At 45.9% G+C, this 19,437-nt stretch overlaps 3 protein-coding genes across 5 annotated transcripts in view; 1 reads left to right on the top strand and 2 right to left on the bottom strand.

Annotated features, from left to right (window-relative positions):
• The window catches only part of SIM2 (SIM bHLH transcription factor 2), a 61,072-nt gene extending 53,855 nt beyond the window's left edge, over positions 1–7,217 (top strand). For both annotated transcript variants that reach the window (XM_071567037.1, XM_071567028.1), the window contains one exon: positions 2,876–7,217. In XM_071567037.1, the coding sequence (XP_071423138.1) occupies positions 2,876–3,537 (662 nt within the window). In that variant the 3' untranslated portion in view covers positions 3,538–7,217. The remainder of the gene's footprint in view (positions 1–2,875) is intronic.
• The window catches only part of VPS26C (VPS26 endosomal protein sorting factor C), a 541,728-nt gene that overhangs the window by 290,094 nt on the left and 232,197 nt on the right, over positions 1–19,437 (bottom strand). The window lies entirely within an intron of this gene.
• The window catches only part of HLCS (holocarboxylase synthetase), a 110,241-nt gene continuing 98,077 nt past the window's right edge, over positions 7,274–19,437 (bottom strand). For both annotated transcript variants that reach the window (XM_071567002.1, XM_071567013.1), the window contains 3 exons: positions 17,846–17,960; positions 13,295–13,508; positions 7,274–12,182 (listed from right to left, as the gene is read on the bottom strand). In XM_071567002.1, the coding sequence (XP_071423103.1) occupies positions 12,014–12,182; positions 13,295–13,508; positions 17,846–17,960 (498 nt within the window). In that variant the 3' untranslated portion in view covers positions 7,274–12,013. The remainder of the gene's footprint in view (positions 12,183–13,294; positions 13,509–17,845; positions 17,961–19,437) is intronic.

The following is a 19,437-nucleotide window of genomic DNA, read 5'->3' as shown; positions in this document are numbered from 1 at the left end:
ATTGAGCTATTTCTGCTTCCTCTGTTGGACATAAAGGCTTTGCCAGTCTATGACAGCACAGGGAATATTTAATTAGTGGTGCTATAATTACGTCACCAGCCACTACAGGGGAACTCCAAACCCTTTCAGATGGCAAATAAAATGGTTCGAGAAACAGAAAATCCCTTTTGCAAAAGACACTTCAGTGCAGGGAACACAAAACAGGGTTGGGGAATTCTCTCAGTGCCCAGTTTTCCCTTTAATATAAAACTTCCAACTATACTTTAGAGGAATGTTTTAGGTGCATTTCTATTCTCATGAAGCTTTATTACATTGGAGAACCTTGAAAGCAGAAACACAACATTGCCCCAGGGGTGCTGAAGTTGCTTTTCTGTGGATGGTTTTAATATCTGACAATTGTTTTTCAGGGAGAAAAAGCAAAGTCTTTTCCAGATCTCACCAAGAGATAGCACAGATTAGACCCTGATATCTATCTAGATATTAGTTATAAAACAGATAAACAGAATTAATTAGATTTTCTTACAAGGACAAGAGTCCACAGTGACAGAAAGAATAAGTTCTGGTTTATTCTAATCATGGAATCATTGATGTGTAATAATTACTTTGATATGTAATAATTGCATTGATATGCAATAATTGCATTGATATGTAATAATTACATTGATATGTAATAATTAGATATGTAATAATTGCATTGATATGTAATCATTGCATTGATATGTAATAATTTGATATGTAATAATTGCATTGATATGTAATAATTACATCGATGTATAATAATTACTTTGATATGCAATAATTACATAGATATGCAATAATTACTTTGAGATGCAATAATTACTTTGATATGGAATAATTACATTCATATGTAATAATTGCATTGATATGCAATAATTAGATATGTAATAATTGCATTGATATGTCATAATTAGATATGTAATAATTGCATTGATATGTAATCATTGCATTGATATGTAATAATTACATTGATGTATAATAATTGCTTTGATATGAAATAATTACTTTGATATGCAATAATTATATTAATATGCAATAATTACTTTGATATGCAATAATTACTTTAATAATTGCATTGATATGCAACAATTAGATATGTAATAATTGCATTGATATGTAATCATTGCATTGATATGCAATAATTACATTGATGTATAATAATTACTTTGATATGCAATAATTACTTTAATAATTGAATTGATATGTAATAATTAGATATGTAATAATTGCATTGATATGTAATCATAGCATTGATATGTGATAATTACATTGATGTATAATTACTTTGATATGCAATAATTACATGGATATGCAATAATTACTTTGATATGCAATAATTACTTTGATAATTGCATTGATATGTAATAATTAGATATGTAATAATTGCATTGATATGTAATAATTAGATATGTAATAATTGCATTGATATGCAATAATTAGATATATAATAATTGCATTGATATGTAATCATTGCATTGATATGCAATAATTACATTGATGTATAATAATTACTTTGATATGCAATAATTACTTTGATAATTGCATTGATATGTAATAATTACATATGCAATAATTGCATTGATATGTAATAATTAGATATGTAATAATTGCACTGATGTGTCATAATTGCATTGATACATAATAATGTTATCCAGCCTTTGGTAAATCCTCTGATAAATCTCTTAAAAGAGTTTACTGAATTTCAAAGGTTTTGATAAGTCACATTTCCAAATAGTCCTTTGGTTTCATTTCCCAGATTTAACTCTATTAATAATGCCAATTAATTGTGTTAATAATGGCAATGACTTAGAGTTGCTCAGTCGAATAAACAAACGGGCATTTCCCTTGGAAAAGCTTCTCAGGATGGTTCAACTCTTCTGGAGAGGTTGGGTGGGTTTTCTTTAAACCTTTCAGAGATTTATCCAAATCCAGGGAGGCAAATGGGAATGTCTTGTGTCTCCAATGTCTTCACTGGGACCTGGATCTGGCCCAAACCCAATGGATGTTAAAGCTCAGGGGGAAAATGTTAAGTCAGACCTTGAGTGTTGTGTTCAGTTCTGGGCCCCTCAGTTGAGGAAAGATCTTGAGGGGCTGGAGCGGGGCCAGAGAAGAGCAACGAGGCTGGAGAAGGGACTGGATGTGGCACTGAGTGTCCTCTGAAACACCTCCAGGGACAAAGAATCCAACATGTCTTGATCCAACCCCACTGTGATCACCAGCCCAGGGCACTCTGTGCCCTGGGCTGGTGATCCCAGTGGGGTTGGATCAAGGGTTGATGATCTCAGAGGTCTCTTCCAACCCAACTGAGAAGAGCAACGAGGCTGGAGAAGGGACTGGAGCACAAGTGCTGTGGGGAGAGGCTGAGGGAGCTGGGGGTGTTCAGCCTGGAGAAGAGGAGGCTCAGAGGTGAGCACTGTCTGGAACTGCCTGAAGGGAAGTTCTGGCCAGGTGGGGGTTGGTCTCTTCTCCCAGGCACTCAGCAATAGGACAAGGGGGCACGATGGGCTCAAGCTCTGCCAGGGGAAATTAAAGTTGGAGAGCAGAAAGAAATTCTTTGCAGAGAGAGTGCTCAGGGATTGGAATGGGCTGCCCAGAGAGGGGGTGGATTCTCCATCTCTGGAGGTGTTTAAGGTGACAAAACACCTCCAGGGACAGAGAATCCACCATGTCTTGATCCAACCCCACTGTGATCACCAGCCCAGGGCACTGAGTGCCATGGGCTGGTGATCACAGTGGGGTTGGATCAAGGGTTGGATTGATGATCTCAGAGGTCTCTTCCAACCCAGTTCATTCTGTGATTCTGTGATTTTTCCAGGAGTTGCTGTCACTACTGAACATGTTTTCTCTCTCCTCCCAGTGCCCATTTCCAGCAGAAGGTACAACCAGGATGCTCTGCCTGACGCCTTCCCGAGCTGCCCCACGCCCGTGGTGGGCAGCAGGTACAAGGAGGAGCTGTTTGACTCCCCCATCCTGAAACACCCCAAACCCGAGCCCAGGATGCAGCCACCTGCCCACCTCATCAAAGAGGAGAACAAGCTGCCTTTCAGCAGGGACCTCCAAGAGAAGATGAGCATCAGTGACAGCCCTTTTCCCAACCCCCTGCTGCCCAAATCCGAGTGTTTCCAGCCCAAAGCTCTGGGACAGCTGAGCCACCTCCTGCCGGTGCCCTCGGTGTACGAGCAGAGCAGGAGGATCTGCGTGAAAGACCCCAAATATGGGCACCTTGGGCACCATCCTGTTGATGTGGACGAGCTGGACAACGAGGAGAGACCCTCTGGGCAGGTGCCCTTCGTGCTGCTGAACTATCACCACGTCCTGGCCAAGCACGGCGGGTTCCAACCCCCGGCGTGTGCCAGCGCCGGGCACGGAGGGGACAGCTATGGCTACACCACCCAGGAGGGCAACACCTTCCTCTACAAAACCCAAAGCCCCTCCTCAACCTCCTCCCCAGAGAGCCACAAGGAGTCTGCACTGCCCCACTACATTGGGACCTCGGTCATCATCGCCAACGGGAGGTGACGGTGACGAGTTATGCCTCGTTAACGAGCCAAACTGGAATGAGTTGCCAAAAGGATGGGAAAAAGGTGGTCACATTTACTGGGAGCAGCTGAGGGAGGGACAGGCTGGTGGGACAGGGCTCAGCAGAGCCCACCACCCACTCTGCTGTGCCCACAAGAAGATCTGGTGCCAAGCAGAAGACGAGCCACAAATCTTATTTTTGTTATTTTCCAGCGTGCCACGAAAGGAAATGATGGGTGTTAAATGCAGAGTTTTATAAGAACAGGTTGGGGATTTTTTCCTTAACTCCTCCTTCTCAAAATACATTCAAGATTTTGTTGGTTTTTTTTTTTTTTTATCATGATCTATACACTCTAGTTTAGGGTTTTTGACAAATTGTGTGAAACTTTGCAGCGACTCTCCACCCACCCCCCTGAGAAATGAGCTTGGGTGAGAGAGGGGAGGGGATTTTGAGTAGCCACAATGCAGTTGTACCAACCCAACAGAACCCTGTTTGGAGGGGAGAAAAAAAAAGCTTATTTATTAATTACCCCCAAAGTTTTAATGCTAAATAAATCCAACCTCAATTTGATTTATGCCACGTGGATTTCGGTGTTCTGAGGTTGTTGCCACCACCATTTATCTGGAGAAGGGACAATAAAATAAATTAATGTGTATTTCAGGGTTACAGGTCTTGTCATGGCAAATTGGGAAAAATTAGAGCAGGAACTCACATTTATTTCTTATAAAGAACAAGAAACTTCTCAATCCTGTTCTGATTTTAACCCCAACTACTCACAAATACATCTCAATGACAGCACCAGAAATGGTTTCTTTATGTGCAAGGGAATAATGAAGGGTTGGGGTTTATTTTAAGTTTCCCAGCAGGTTTGTGATCTTTAAAGTCCAAAAATCTCACAAGTCCAGCTTTTAACACACTGGACTTCCTTGAGGCTCAATCCTGTTGTCACCACGAGGGCAGGGCTGGGCTTGGACTGAGTGTGCAATTCCCAAATCCCAAACAACACACTCTCCCACCCTGGAGGAGATTTCCACCTTTATTTTCATTTCTTTGCCAAGTTTTCAAACCAAGAGACTTTTGGGTGTGTGTTTAGTTACCAGTTTGTTGTGGGTTCCAACCACTCCCCCAAACTTTGTGAGTTCTTGATGCAACAACAAGGACTCCTCAAACAAGAGTGTAAAAAACAACCACAAATTTTGCTGTAGGTCCAAGTCAAGACCCAACTCAAGGTTATTTCAGGCTTTTCAAACTCTCTTACCAGACTCACCTTCACTGAACCACAGACTCATAGAATGGATTGGGTTGGAAAAGACCTCCCAGATCATCAAGTCCAACCCTTGGGCCAACTCCAGTCCCTTTACCAGATCATGGCACTCAGTGCCACGGCCAAGCTCAGCTGAAAAACCTCCAGGGATGGGGAATCCACCCCCTCTCTGGGCAGCCCATTCCAATGCCTGAGCACTCTCTCTGCAAAGAATTTCTTTCTGATCTCCAGTTTCCCCTGGCAGAGCTTGAGCCCATCGTGCCAAAGAAGAAGAAACCACCTGGGCTGGTGGGAGGTGTCCCTGCCCATGGCGGGGGTGGCACTTTGAGGTCCTTTCCCACCCAAACCATTCTGGAATTTTTTGGAGGAAGATGCTCACCTGGTTTGTGTCACATGGGAAAACACCTGCTCATGGATGGCCCTTTGTCAGGTAAAACCATAATGGAAAAAACACTTGGAAAAATTCCATGTTCTCCATGTGCAGCAACAGAGAAACAGAATGTTCTGGGGTGGAAGGGACCTTAAAGATCATCCCAATCCCAAAACTCCAACCCCCTGCCATGGGCACCTTCCACTGGAATGCAATAATAGAGCCAGTTCCTTCTGTGTATTAATATTTATTGCCATGAGCACACAAAGATGTTTATAAATCACAGGTTTGAAAATTATTTTCAGCATTTGCATCACTCAGAAATGAAAAGGTTAATGGGGGACTTTATTGAGAAGTTAAATTGATGTTCACTGGGAAGATCTCAGATTTTTCAGACTTTTCAGAAGATCTCAGACTTTTCAGAAGATTCTCAGACTTTTTCAATTGCATGAAAATGATGTTTCATGCTAAATATAATAAAAAACTGTGTTTTGTCATACAAGAGGAGTCTGCAAGTCTCCAGAAAAGCCCTAAAAATTCAGATTATTATCACTCTGACTTTACAAATTGGAGAGTTGCTTTTACAGCAGTTGAGCTTAAGAGCCTTCCCTGCCTGTGTTGCTAATTAATGAGCCCCAAATGTTAATTTGCTTCAATTAAACCCATCCCCTGGAGAGGAGGAACTGACATTATTTGCATCCTTAAAAAGAAACTTGATGCCCAACCCTCACACTGCACTTTACACCTCCTTGGTGGCATCTCTGCACCCAAAATCTGCTGAGTTTCTGCTGCTTGAAGTCCTTCCCACTATAAAAAAAATAAGTTTTGGGAATGTACAAATCACCCTTTGATTAAAAAGCACCATTGGTATTTCTCAGTAAAAGCCCAGGAAATATTTTTCCAGCCTTTTTCCTTTGCTGTTCACACTTCCAGGTTTTCTCCAAGGTGTTTTTGGGATCCATCCCCCAGCTGTTTGATGGGATGTGGGACTCAGGAACTTTCCCAGTCAGGCAATAACGAAGCAATTACACGTTCTGAGATGACAATAACACAGGGGAGGGTTGTAGGAAAATCCTGTGATCACAAAAGCAAAGGTGGGGGAAGGTTTTTCCTGCTGTTCCAACCCAGGAAACGGCAATTTTGGGTTCACACCTGGAAGGGGAGTCAATAAAAGGGAGGGAAAAATAAGATTTTTAATCAGTTCAAGTGATTTTTCAGCACACACTTGAGGTGCAGGACATGGCAGAGACACCTCAAGGATGAGGCTTTAATCCTGGGGAGAAATGATGGCTCTGGAATGGAGTGTAAATTAAAATATATCATGAAAAACAACCTCATTTCTCTCCTTGAGCCACTACAGAGAATTTGTGGTGAGATTTCCCAAGGTTTTAATTCTCAAATCTGGCAAAAAAATAATCCCATGGAGAGTGAGAGAGGGGAATATTTCACCAAAATCAAGGAATTATGGAATGGTTTGGGTTGGAAAGGGCTTTAAAGATCATCCAACCCCCATGGACAGGGAACCTTCCACTAAACCAGAGGAAAGGTAGAAAAATTAATCCCATATTGAGGTCCCAAAGTTTTTCTCTTCCTAAATGGAAAAAAAAAAGGGTGATGAAGGAACAGACTCAAGGTTTGAAAAAGGGCATAAAAGCAATTTAAGGGAATGTAAAATTGGGGAATTTATCAGTGAAAGTGCAAAGGGATGGGCAACCTGCCAGAATTTCTCTAAAAAAAAAAAATCTCAAATAATTTCCTCAACACCTCAGTCCCACTTCAACAACACAGAGAAAATCTTGGTATTCCATTTCTTCCCCTCAACCTCTTTGGTTTTGCTTTTTATTGTTTGTTTTTTTTTAATATGATGCAGATTAAAAAGCTCTTTGGCAAGTGTAGGTGAAGCAGCAGCCAAACCAACCCACCTATTCCTGCTCACAATTATCTACGTAGCCCCTCAAAAAATGTAAAGCATTTTTGCTTATTTATTATGTAAAACCAAACTCTTCAAATGGTAATAAAATCTCCTGTAGCCAAAGGAAAACGGAGCTGAGTTTCTCTGTTGTTTGTTTTTCTTTTACCGCAAAACACGTTTCACAAAAAATGGTGAATATTTGAAAATTTATTTCGATTGTAATGGGGGTTAAATCTGACAATTAATGTGCTAGAAAATACAAATTTTTTGTTAAATTTATTGTGTTTCAAAGGAGGACACTTGGGGGGGACTGCAAATAATCCCTCAGCCACAACATCCCTTTATAATTTTTCCCTGTAATTCTCTTTTCTCCATCTTTTTTTTTTTTTTTGACCTCTGGTCCTCCCCCAGCCCAAATTTAACATATTTTTGTGTCCTGCCACTTCCACGTGCAAATTGCTTTGATCAAACCACTTACCCCCAGAAATCAGCCCTTTTGCAGCACAAAGACAGGGATTTTTTTTTATTTATATCTTTGTATCATCCAAAGGGTTTGCAGGGAGGGATTTTTTTTTTCAAACTGCTGATGCAGCTGAAATGGGGATTAAAAAAAAAAAAAAAAAAAGCAGAGAAACGAATTTTTGCACAATGAAACAGCAGCATAAAGAATTAAAAGCTTTAATATTATTTCCAGGTAATAGCCCTTGATTTTTTTTTTTTTATATATTTTGAGCAAAAAAAAAAAATAAGCTCTGAAGTCTTATAAACCTTTTACTAGAAGCAAGATGGGCTGTTTGAGCTCTTAAATGGGAAGCCCGTTATTACTTTTTCAACTCTTTGGAACCAGCTTTTGTTGCTGACTGGGCACAACCTGCTCCCTTTTCACACACACACACCCCCACGTGCCAAGCACAAGTTTTCCTCTCAAATAAACAACCTCCACAAATGTTTTCACCATGAGGAAGGTCCTAAAAAGAGGCCAGGAAGGGAGGAAAAAAAAAAATTAAAAAAAAAAAATGAAGTCACAGAAATACGTGATAAAATAAATGTGGGGGTTTTTTGATTGTTTTTTTTTTTTTTTTTTGAAAGCACTTCATCAAGAGAATAGCTGGAGATATGACATCAGGCTCTGAAGGGAAGAGGTGTTTTATTCATCCAGACAGCTGAGGGAAAGCTTTTCAGGGCATTGCTCCTGGCTCTGGAGCTGTCTGAGTGTCTCCATCCCCATGTCCAGGGACACTCTGCACCACATTTGTCTGGGAGAAGGAAAAACAAGGATTTTCTGACAGAAATATTGTGGTTTTCTGGGGGTGGGAGGACTCAGACTCCTGTCCTGGCACAGGCTCCAAAGAGCTGCTGCTCCTCACAGGACCTTGCTCAGCTTCTCCCTGTCTTTGGTTCCCCATCCAGCTCCAGGATGTCTCCTGAGGACCACAGGGAAGTTTGAGACACCACAACAGGCCACTAAAAAAGGCAAAATGATCTTCCCAGAGCACCTCCCAGTGCTCTGACACATCCACACCTGGGCAGGACTTGCTTGTGGGAAGGAAGTTCAACACCCAAGCTCCTTTCCATCAGGAACAACCTTCAAACTCCAGGTGAGAAGAGAACCAGCCAAGAAAAAAAATCCCAAAGGAACAACAACAATTTTGCTCTTAAACCTCCCTCTTAGAATGGCTTGGGTTGGAAAAGACCTCCAAGATCATCAAGTCCAACCCTTGGTCCAACTCCAGTCCCTTTACCAGATCATGGCACTTCTGCTCAGCCCCTGGAGGTTTGCAAGTCCCCTCTTCCCTTCACACAGGACCATGTTTTATCCTTTTATCCTTTCCCCCATCATTCTTTGTCCCTGCTGAAGGGAGAACATGTCTGAAGGAAGCCATTCCAGCATGACCTGGTTGTTTAAATCTCCACAGGCACTTCTCAGTATCCCTGGAATAGGAGCAAAATCCCAGGGGCTTCCTCCAGGCACCTCCTGCAGTGCCAAAGCAGAGATGGTGTTTGAGCTACAAAACACTGGATTAAGGACAAGTTTTGTGGTTGGAAATCCAGCCCCTTTGCTCTGCTTTCCCCAGCTGATGTTGCCCACAAGCTGCTTGAAGGAAAAGGCAGAAAAGAAGTGAAGATGCTCAAGGTGTGAGTTTGCACACACCTTTTTTATGTGTACATATCTATGGGTTCTTCTTTTTTATTTAAACTTTAGTAAGTCAGACTCAAGTTTCAGCTGATCACAACATGCAGCAATGTCTAATTCTGAAACAAAGGGAGTTGGCAGAAAATTCTCAGCTCAAAGCAGGAAAGCCTGAGCTTTGTGAGTATCATTTCTATTAATGTTCATAGGTATCATTTTAATTATGCCAATTAACAGCTGGACTCCAGTGGCCAGTTCCATGCCATACTGGTGTGCAGCCCCACAGGGTCTGGATCATGGGGAAGAACAAACCCAGCAGGCTCTGGACAATCTGGCAAACAGACAAATCTGCTCTGAGATGGAGAATAAACCCCTGAATGTAACAGGGACAACTTAATTTCTAACACTTGCTGCCAAACCACTTAAAGCCTCATTTGTGAGGACTGGTCCAAATTACCATCACAGAGCACTTGCCTTGTTTTAAGACTTCTTGGCTTTACAACTGAGAGGATCTCCTAACAGGTTCAGCTTGGTTTTTTGGAGAACTTGAAGCCCCAAGCCCCAGTTGTGGTGAGCAGACACTCATTTCCTCCGTGGAAAGCCATTTATTTGGCTGCTCCACCTCCAGCAGGGCCGAGGGGATGGAGCAGCCAGAGCTGCTGCAGGAAATGAAGCTGGAGGAAACATCACACCTCACACAAGCTGCTTTGGCACAGCATTGTTGGCAGAGCTGTGCTGGCCAAGTCTGGGGGGAATGGCCAGGAGAAAAACCTGCTGTGGCACAGGAAGGGTGTCCCAGTTGAGCAGGTGGGACCAGTTTATCCCTGTGTGGGTGTGACCAAAGCTGGGCATTCTCCACCCTCCATTCATTGCCCACCAACTGTTCCCAATGGCCCATTGGCAGCAGCTGCCCAGGGCACAGCTGAGCCCTCAGGCTGGGAGCTGGCTGGGAAAGAAGCCTGGCAGAGGAGCTGGGAGAACTGCCCTGCAGGGACTCCTTGGCACCTCCACACCCACCTGAGGGCTCAGCTCTGCTCAGGGGCCAGCAACCATTCCAAAATCCCCCCTGAGTGCCAGAGTCAGATCCCCCAGTGTGGAACTCCCTGCCCTGGGGGAGGCACTGGGGGCTCCCACCTGATCCAGAGAAATCACACAGAATCCCAGTCCATTCTGAGTTGGAAGGACCCACAAGGATCATCGAGTCCAACTCTTCAGTCAATGGCCCACACAGGGGATTGAACCCATGACCTTGGGATTGTTACAAACAAGTTCTAACCAACTGAGTTCATCTCAGGGTCAGTCAGAGGGGAGAGAATCTTGGGGGTTTGGGGACTCAGGGACCACTCATGGGATCCAGAGGAGGAGCAGACCCTGGACAGGAGGAGCCCACCACTCTCCCCCAGACTGTGCCATCATCTGCACCAACAGGTCTGTCCCTTCCTTTCCCTTTGGCCTCGGGGGAACCACGTGGGGCTCAGCACAGGGGCCACCAAACCCCCCTGTGTTTGTGCCCCAGGGGGTGGGTTACACTGCTGGGGTTGGGGGTTAAACCCAATTTCTCTTTGTGCCATTGCATTTATTGTAATATTGTTATTAAATTGTAACTCTGATTTATAATTTGTTTTGTGTGGGGTTCATTTCTCCTGCCAGTTTTCCTTTAAACACAAAAGTGCCCCAAAGTGGCACGGGGATACTCCAGGATGGCTGCCAGCCATGCCCAAGGTGTTACTGCCCACCTGGAACTGGGCAGGAGGCCCCCAAATCAACTATTGCCAGGTCAGCTCCTGCTTTTAGTGATCAGCAGCAAAACCAGAGCCCCAGCTTTGGGAAAGGGGGTGACAATGGGAAGTGTGGAAGGGAATTTGGGCACAGGTGAAAAGTGTGGGGTCTCTTTTGCACTGGAGTAGTTGGTTGCAGCAGGGAATTGAAGAATTGAGCATTTTCTTTTATTTAATCACTCAGCTTCATTGAGATCACAATATAAGTGCTATTAAAGCAATCAGAGCTTCCCTATCCTGACATGGGATTCTCCAACAACTTGGATTTCAACACTTCTCCAGTGACCTTTTCTTAGAGGGGCTAAATCCTGATTGAAAGGACATGTCAGATGATTTTATGAGATTCAACAGACTAAGAAGAGCAGAGTGCAACTAATTTGGGAACCAACCACAGTTCCACAGTGCTGATGGAATACCCTCCAAAGAACTCAAGGCAGCCACTGGAGCTGCAAACCTGAGCCCAAAGCACAGGTTGGGAAATTGTTATACATGGAGAAGAACCAAACCAGCAACAGTCTCCACCTGGACCTGAGGTTTAAGCACAGTGGTAATCCCAGCAATTCAGAAATAGATGATGTTCCAGATGTTTTTAGAGCAGACAACACAGAAATCAGAATGAAGTTAAAAAAAGCAAACCAAAAAACAGAATTAAAAAAAGAAGTAAACATGGTCCTGCATTTTTGCTGAAGTACAATAAAAACATAGAGCCACAAAAAGGAAATATTGAGGCACTGCAGCTTCTCCAGTGCAGGGTGGACATGAAGAGACAGTCCTGCTCCTTGCAAAGAGTTATAAAGAAGAGATGCTTACAAAGAAGGGCAACATTGGTGTGCTTTAAAGTTAATAGGCAAAAGAATAAAGGCTTCAGCTCTGAGATCACCACTTGTTTTTAAAGTTGAAGTTATCCAAAGGGAGCAGAGAATCAGAAGGAAGCAAATGGAGCTGCCCAAGAGCCTTCCCACCTCGGAGCGAGTCCACTGATGGTGCCAAACACTGCAGAGTTGTGAGCTCTGAGGGCAGTCAGTGCTTGGGCACGATGAGGTTCCTCAGCATGTCGAAAGAGTTGCCATCTGGGTGCACAGACTCCACCCCTCTGCCCTCCTGGTGCACCTGCAGGTACCCACAGTCGTCGATGCCCACGATCCAGGCGGCAGGACCGTCCTCGTGGCGCAGCCGGACCTGCTTCCCACTGGGGACAGGGAGAGCCAGACTGTCAGGGGTGTTAACTATGGGCACTGCACAATTGAAATACCTCACAGGACTAAGCAGAGGGGCACAGAATGAAGCTCAGAATGGTTTGGGTTGGGATCTTAAAGATCATCTCGTTCCATCCCCTGCCATGGGCAGCCCAGGCTGCTCCAAGCCCTGTCCAACCTGGCCTGGGACACTCCCAGGGATGGGGCAGCCACAGCTGCTCTGCCCAACCTGTGCCAGGGCCTGCCCACCCTCACAGCCAGCAATTCCTCTCCAATGTCCCATCTAGCCCTGCCCTCTGGCACTTTGAAGCCATTCCCCTTGTCCTGTCCCTCCAGCCCTTGGAAATGGTCTCTCTCCATCTTTCCTGTGGCTCCTTCAGCTCCTGCAAGGCCACACTGAGGTCCCCCCAAAGCTTCTCTTCTCCAGGCTGGCCAATGCCAGCTGTGCCAGCCTTTCCTCCCAGCAGAGCTGCTCCATCCTCTGCCCATCCTAGGGCCTCCTCTGGCCTCTCCAGCAGCATCACCCAGTGCCACCCTCTGCCATGGGCAGGGACACCTCCCACCAGCCCAGGCTGCTCCAAGCCCTGTCCAACCTGGCCTGGGACACTCCCAGGGATGGGGCAGCCACAGCTGCTCTGCCCAGCCTGTGCCAGGGCCTGCCCACCCTCCCAGGGAAGGCTTTACCCCCTAAGAGATTATTTTTATTCCCCACTTCACTGGTTCTTTACAGAGAATGATTTTCAGCAGCATTTTCCATCTGCTTTAATTTCCTTTTGTGGAATGAACGGAGTTGGAGTTAATCCAAACAGTCTATTTTCTTTTTTTATAAAAGTGCAGCAGTTTCATCAATCTCAAACCAAATAATTTCCAGCTCCCTTTGTTTGGAGATGACACAAATAAAATACCTTGGAGCATCCTTTAACTCGTGCTAGTCCACTGATTTTAGAGTTTAATACATTTATTCTCCCTTTAATACTTTTATTCTCCCTCTAATACTCTCTACTTGGGGGTATATTTTAATTAATTTAGTAGAAAAAGACCAAATCCCCAGGAGTTCCTCTACCAACTTCCTTCAAAGGAGGTTTGAGAAGAACATCATTCCCACCTGTGCACCCAGTACTTGTAGTAACGGGGCAGGACTCCATTGGGGCCCTTCTCCTGGAACACCTCGATGAGCTTCTCCAGCGCCGTGACAGTCCTGGCAATGAGACAATCAGCCCTCAGGGGCTCCAGGGTGGTCCCCTCTTCCTTGTTGAACCTGGAGATGAGGTCATTGATGCAAATGGTGGGGTTGCTGTTACTCACGTTGAACCCAAAGCCTGGAGGAGACAAAGAAGGACGAGCTCAAAAGAACAAACTTTTTATTGCCACCAGACTTCATTCAGCTGCTCAAGACAATCAGCTCTGGGGGTGTTTCCAGGAGCTGTTTGTCCTCAGTCTCTCACACCTTTCATAGAACCATAGAATGGATTAGGTTGGAAAAGACCTCCAAGATCATCAAGTCCAACCCTTGGTCCAACTCCAGTCCCTTTACCAGATCATGGCACTCAGTGCCACGGCCAAGCTCAGCTGAAAAACCTCCAGGGATGGGGAATCCACCTCCTCTCTGGACAGCCCATTCCAATCCCTGAGCACTCTCTCTGCAAAGAATTTCTTTCTGCTCTCCAGCTTCAATTTCCCCTGGCAGAGCTTGAGCCCATCGTGCCCCCTTCAATCTTCTTCCTCTTGTAATTACAATTCTCAGCTCAGACTTTACTCTTTCCCTGCCTTTAAAATGCTCAGACCCACAGAAGCAAACCCAGTTTGGACTTTCAGGGACACACCACCCCATCAGAGAGGTGGCAACTCCCACCTTGGCTACCAGAACATCCAAGTGACAAATTGTTCTGTCATCAACTCCCTCAGAGTGACCCACTGCTCACACACTCCAAGGTGGAGCTTCATCTTTCACTCTAAAATGTAACTCAGAGATTTCCTCTGCATGTTCTGAACCCCAAGCCCTTTCCCTCAGCTGATAAGCCTTGTTTGGCTTGCTCTGGAAAGCCCAGAAGATTTCACTTTAACTTTGTAAGACTCCAGTTTGCTTAATCCATCTTCCCACAGCATATCCTTTAGAAGCCTCAAGTGCCTCTCTGAGATTTCTCCAGCTGGAATAATGTTGGCAAAGAGCCTTTCTTGTTGAAATGTGGCTCTTGGGGCCTTTCCTGCTGCCTGCTGGAACAAGCCTCGAGGCATGGCAAGAAATATATTGTATTACTTGTTTATTTTTTTTCTCCTAATCATTTATTTTTTTTTCCTCTTCTCATACATTGAGGAAAAAACCCACTGTCTGTCAGTCAGGTTTGGATATGATACACCTCCATCTGCAGGAAGGTGAAGATGTTTTGGTTTTTGTTTTGTTAAATTTGCTATTAATGAGACTCTTCATATATGGAAGTAATTTGTATTAATGATGAGTTTTTTTTGTGAAAAGAAGTTTCTCACTTTACCAATACACACAAAGAGGGCACAGTGATCCCAGGCCCAGCACTGTGAACCTGTGGGGAGGAGCTGAAATGGGATGAAGTTCAACAAGGCCAAGTGCAGGTCCTGCCCTTTGGCCACCCCAACCCCCTGCAGCGCTCCAGGCTGGGCACAGAGTGGCTGGAGAGCAGCCAGGCAGAGGGACCTGGGGGGACTGAGGGACAGGAAGCTCAACAGGAGCCACCAGTGTGCCCAGGTGGCCAAGAAGGCCAAGGGGATCCTGGCCTGGATCCAAACTAGCGTGGCCAGCAGGCCCAGGGCAGTGACCCTTCCCCTGGACTCTGCCTTGGGGAGGCCACACCTTGAGTGTTGTGTTCAGTTCTGGGCTCCTCAGGTCAGGAAAGAGATTGAGGGGCTGGAGTGGGGCCAGAGAAGAGCAACGAGGCTGGAGAAGGGACAGAGAATCCACCATGTCTTGATCCAACCCCACTGTGATCACCAGCCCAGGGCACTCTGTGCCCTGGGCTGGTGATCACAGTGGGGTTGGATCAAGGGTTGATGATCTCAGAGGTCTCTTCCAACCCAACTGAGAAGAGCAACGAGGCTGGAGAAGGGACTGGAGCACAAGTGCTGTGGGGAGAGGCTGAGGGAGCTGGGGGTGTTCAGCCTGGAGAAGAGGAGGCTCAGAGGTGACCTCAGCACTGTCTGGAACTGCCTGAAGGGAAGTTCTGGCCAGCTGGGGGTTGGTCTCTTCTCCCAGGCACTCAGCAATAGGACAAGGGGGCACGATGGGCTCAAGCTCTGCCAGGGGAAACTGAAGTTGGAGAGCAGAAAGAAATTCTTTGCAGAGAGAGTGCTCAGGGATTGGAATGGGCTGCCCAGAGAGGGGGTGGATTCCCCATCCCTGGAGGTTTTTCAGCTGAGCTTGGCCGTGGAACTGAGTGCCATGATCTGGTAAAGGGACTGGAGTTGGACCAAGGGTTGGACTTGATGATCTCGGAGGTCTTTTCCAACCCAATTCATTCTGTGATTCTGTGATTATTGGAATGAGAGAAAGGAAAAGGAACTGGCAAACACCTTGTGCCCTGGCAGGAGATCCCAACTCAGCTGTTCCTACAGAAACACAGCATGGGTGGAGCGGGTCACTGTGGCCACTGAGCTGGGACTGGCACTGGGAGGGGGCACCACAGGGCTTGGGGGTCCATCAGCTTCAACCACAGCTGAGCAAGTCAAAATCTGAGCCACAGGAGACATCCTGAGCTCCCTGGGAGTAAACATGGTGGCACAAAGACAGCCAGAAACATGAGGTGCCTCAGGACAACCAGGGCATCCCTGTGGTGTCCACATGAGAAGAGGGAAAAACAACCCCTGGGCACGGCGCAGAGGGTGCTGATGTGACTGATGGACCCACCAGGTCTCGAGACATCAGCTCTGGGCACTGCCTGGATCATCCCAGGTGTGGCTGATGGACCCACCAGGGCTTGAGCCATCAGCTCTGGGCACTGCCTGGACCAGTCTCAGATGTGGTTGATGGACCCACCAGGGCTCTGGGCACTGCCTGGACCAGTCTCAGATGTGGTTGATGGACACACCAGTGCTTGAGCCATGAGCTCTGGCCACTGCCTGGATCATCTCAGATGTGGCTGATGGACACACCAGGGCTCAAGCCATCAGCTCTGGCCACTGCCTGGATCATCTCAGATGTGGCTGATGGACCTACCAGGGCTTGAGCCATCAGCTCCATGCACTGCCTGGACCACCTCAGATGTGCTGATGGACACACCAGGGCTCTGGGCACTGCCTGGACCAGCCTCATTGGGTACAGGGTGGGCTCCATGGGCTGGCAGGGCTTTTCCAGCCTCAGGGATTCTGGGATTCTGCCCAGGTGAGGGACCTGCATGGCTGTAGGAAAGGGATGGTGCATCTGACTGACCTTTCCTGCTGGGTAAGTTGGATCTCACGCTCCAACTAATGCAAGAACTCAGGAGCACCCCCAGCTACTCTCAGTGACACACATCACTGAGATGATGGGAAAGCTCCTGGGATTCATATAGAGCAAGGAAGTTTTAATTCTAGAAGCTTCCAGGTGCAAGTAAGCTGAAGAAAATATCCATCTTTGCTGTACCTCAGACCCATCACCCCCAAGACGAGCAGAGGGAACAGATCCAGAAAGTTTCCATTTGAATGTTTGGGTGCTTAAGGCAAGAAATAAAAGGTCCAAACCAAAAATGTGCTTAAGAGACCTGATATTTTTTGGATCCATTTCTGCTGTTGAGCAGGACAGGCTGTAGAAAAACAAGGAGCAATAAATGGTTGGTGGGACACAGAGAGACTCCTGAAGTGCCTTGGTGTAACTTCCATTCTGTTCATTTACAAAATGAGGCTATAATTGAACAGAAAATGTAAATCCTGGGCATGTTTCCCAGAGGGAGGTGATGATCACTCCCTCTCTTTTGCTTGTTTGCACCTCTAGAACTGCAGCACTTTGACAGAGTCGATATCATGACCCACTCTCCTTCCAAGACACTTTATTTATGCTCCTTTCAAACACAAACCAAATGTTATCATCTTCTTCAACCTTTTAGACTTGCTAAGGAATTTTCCTCCAAGTTTTTAGCCACAGCAGAGACAATTCTTTTTTGGAACCAGGACCCAGAGCACGTCTGAGAGGTCTGAGATGCTTCTGGGGAGGGCAAAAAAACCTCCTTATCAAAGAGCAGGATGGTTATCAGACTTGAGAGGATAAAAACATCCCCAGAATGAAAAAATGAAAACATTACTCTGTGGCTGTAGCTCTTTTTCTTCTGATTTAAAAAGGCATGTTCTTTATACAGCTGTCATGTTATGAAAAAAAGGAAATAGGAAAAAAAAAAGGATATGGTTTAGTATATTCTGCTAATTTTGCAATAAATCAAGGGCAGTTTCCCTGCCTCGTGTAATGCTCTTTCTTTGAACTCTACTACATCAGACCAAACCATCCATTTCTGTTTTCCTTGTCAAGCATATGGAACTATTAAGAAGAATGAAAACACTGACTTTTAGTGCTTTGTTTTGATTTAATGCTGTGCTTTATTTCCTAATTGCTGCTGTCACTATTTGGTCTCGTCGTTACCCTCGGAACTCAAACAGACACCAATAACAAACTTGCCCAGAACAAAAAGCAGCAGAGAAAAGCTTGAAAAGAGACACTTACCAATCAGGATATGAAATGTTGTTTCAATAAGTGTTGAGTTTACCAGAACTCCACCAAGCTTCATAAGGTCACTGTAGTAAATGTCATTTGGCCACTTCAGTCGCAGCTCAATGTCCTAAAGAGACAAAAACCACATTTAGAGACGTTTTGTTTCTTCAAGACTCGTCGTAAGGACGTGGCTCGTTCCTCACTCCACAGTTTGTGTGGAATCATAGATGGTTTGGGTTGAAAGGGACATTAAATATCATCTTATCCCATCCCCTGCCATGGCAGGGACACCTCCCACCAGCCCAGGCTGCTCCAAGCCCTGTCCAACCTGGCCTGGGACACTCCCAGGGATGGGGCAGCCACAGCTGCTCTGCCCAACCTGTGCCAGGGCCTGCCCACCCTCCCAGACAGCAATTCCTTCCCAATATCCCATCCAGCCCTGCCCTCTGGCACTTTGAAGCCATTCCCCCCTTTCCTGTCCCTCCAGCCCTTGGAAATGGTCTCTCTCCATCTTTCCTGTGGCTCCTTCAGCTCCTGGAAGGCCACACTGAGGTCCCCCCAAAGCTTCTCTTCTCCAGGCTGGCCAATCCCAACTGTCCCAGCCTTTCCTCCCAGCAGAGCTGCTCCATCCTCTGCCCATCCTGGGGCCTCCTCTGGCCTCCTCAGCAGCTCCAGGTCCTTCCTGTGCTGCCCCCAGGGCTGGAGCAGCTCTGCAGGTGGGGCTCACCTGAGGGGCAAAGGGGCAGAACCTCCTCTGCCTCTTTGCCACACCAAATGTGATGCTGGGAGATGCTCTTCACAAGGACAATCTATTTAAATGCTCCACAAATTTGGCTGCAAACATCACAGTAAGAGGGTGACATGGCCAGCAAAGGAGGGTGGCAGCTGTCAAAGACAACCATTTACTGAAAGAATTTTAAAAAAATATACAGATAATGAAGGCTTAGAGTGACCAAAAGGGGGTTTATGGACATTAGAGGTTGTCAGTGTGAAAATGGTGAGGTTTTATGGAATTAATAAAGATTAATTAAAGATTGGAAAGGTTTCTTCAAGAAAGAAGCAAACTGAGGCCTCCTGACAACCAACCAGGAGAGGCTCAAAGAGCATCACTCTGCCTGAGGATCCCTCCAGACACCAAGGAGACAATGACATCCCAAATTTCAGAAAGGAAGTCGAGCAGACAGAAGAAATTCCAGCTCACAACTCCAGCAATAACTGCAGCAATGTCCTAAATCCATCCCTGCTCCAGCTGGGAACACAAACCGTGCCGTGTGACACCGTTCCAGCCCCACAGAGGAGGGTTTGTTGGAGCCACAGCTCTGAGCTGAACTTTGCACTGGCTACTTGAACACAGCAAGAAAGCAAATGTGCTTCCTGGAGCTGGAAACTCTGCCCAGGTCTGGATCTCCAGGGGCACGTTATGGGAGGTGCTCCAGCACTGCAAGAGTCGCCTTCCCTCCTATTGTAGGCTCCAAAATCCCTTTATGGGATGTGTGAAAACTGCACCTGGGGCCGTGTCTGCCTTCCTGGCAGATTTAAAGGCCAGAGAGGAGTCCCTCACACGTTCACTGACAGGAAACACTACCTGATTTTGCTATCAAAGC

The sequence above is a fragment of the Pithys albifrons genome, chromosome 1 (genome assembly GCF_047495875.1).
Source record: "Pithys albifrons albifrons isolate INPA30051 chromosome 1, PitAlb_v1, whole genome shotgun sequence".
NCBI lineage: Eukaryota > Metazoa > Chordata > Aves > Passeriformes > Thamnophilidae > Pithys > Pithys albifrons.
The sequence above is the reverse complement of the archived record's forward strand: the minus strand, read 5'-3'. Positions and strand labels throughout refer to the sequence as shown.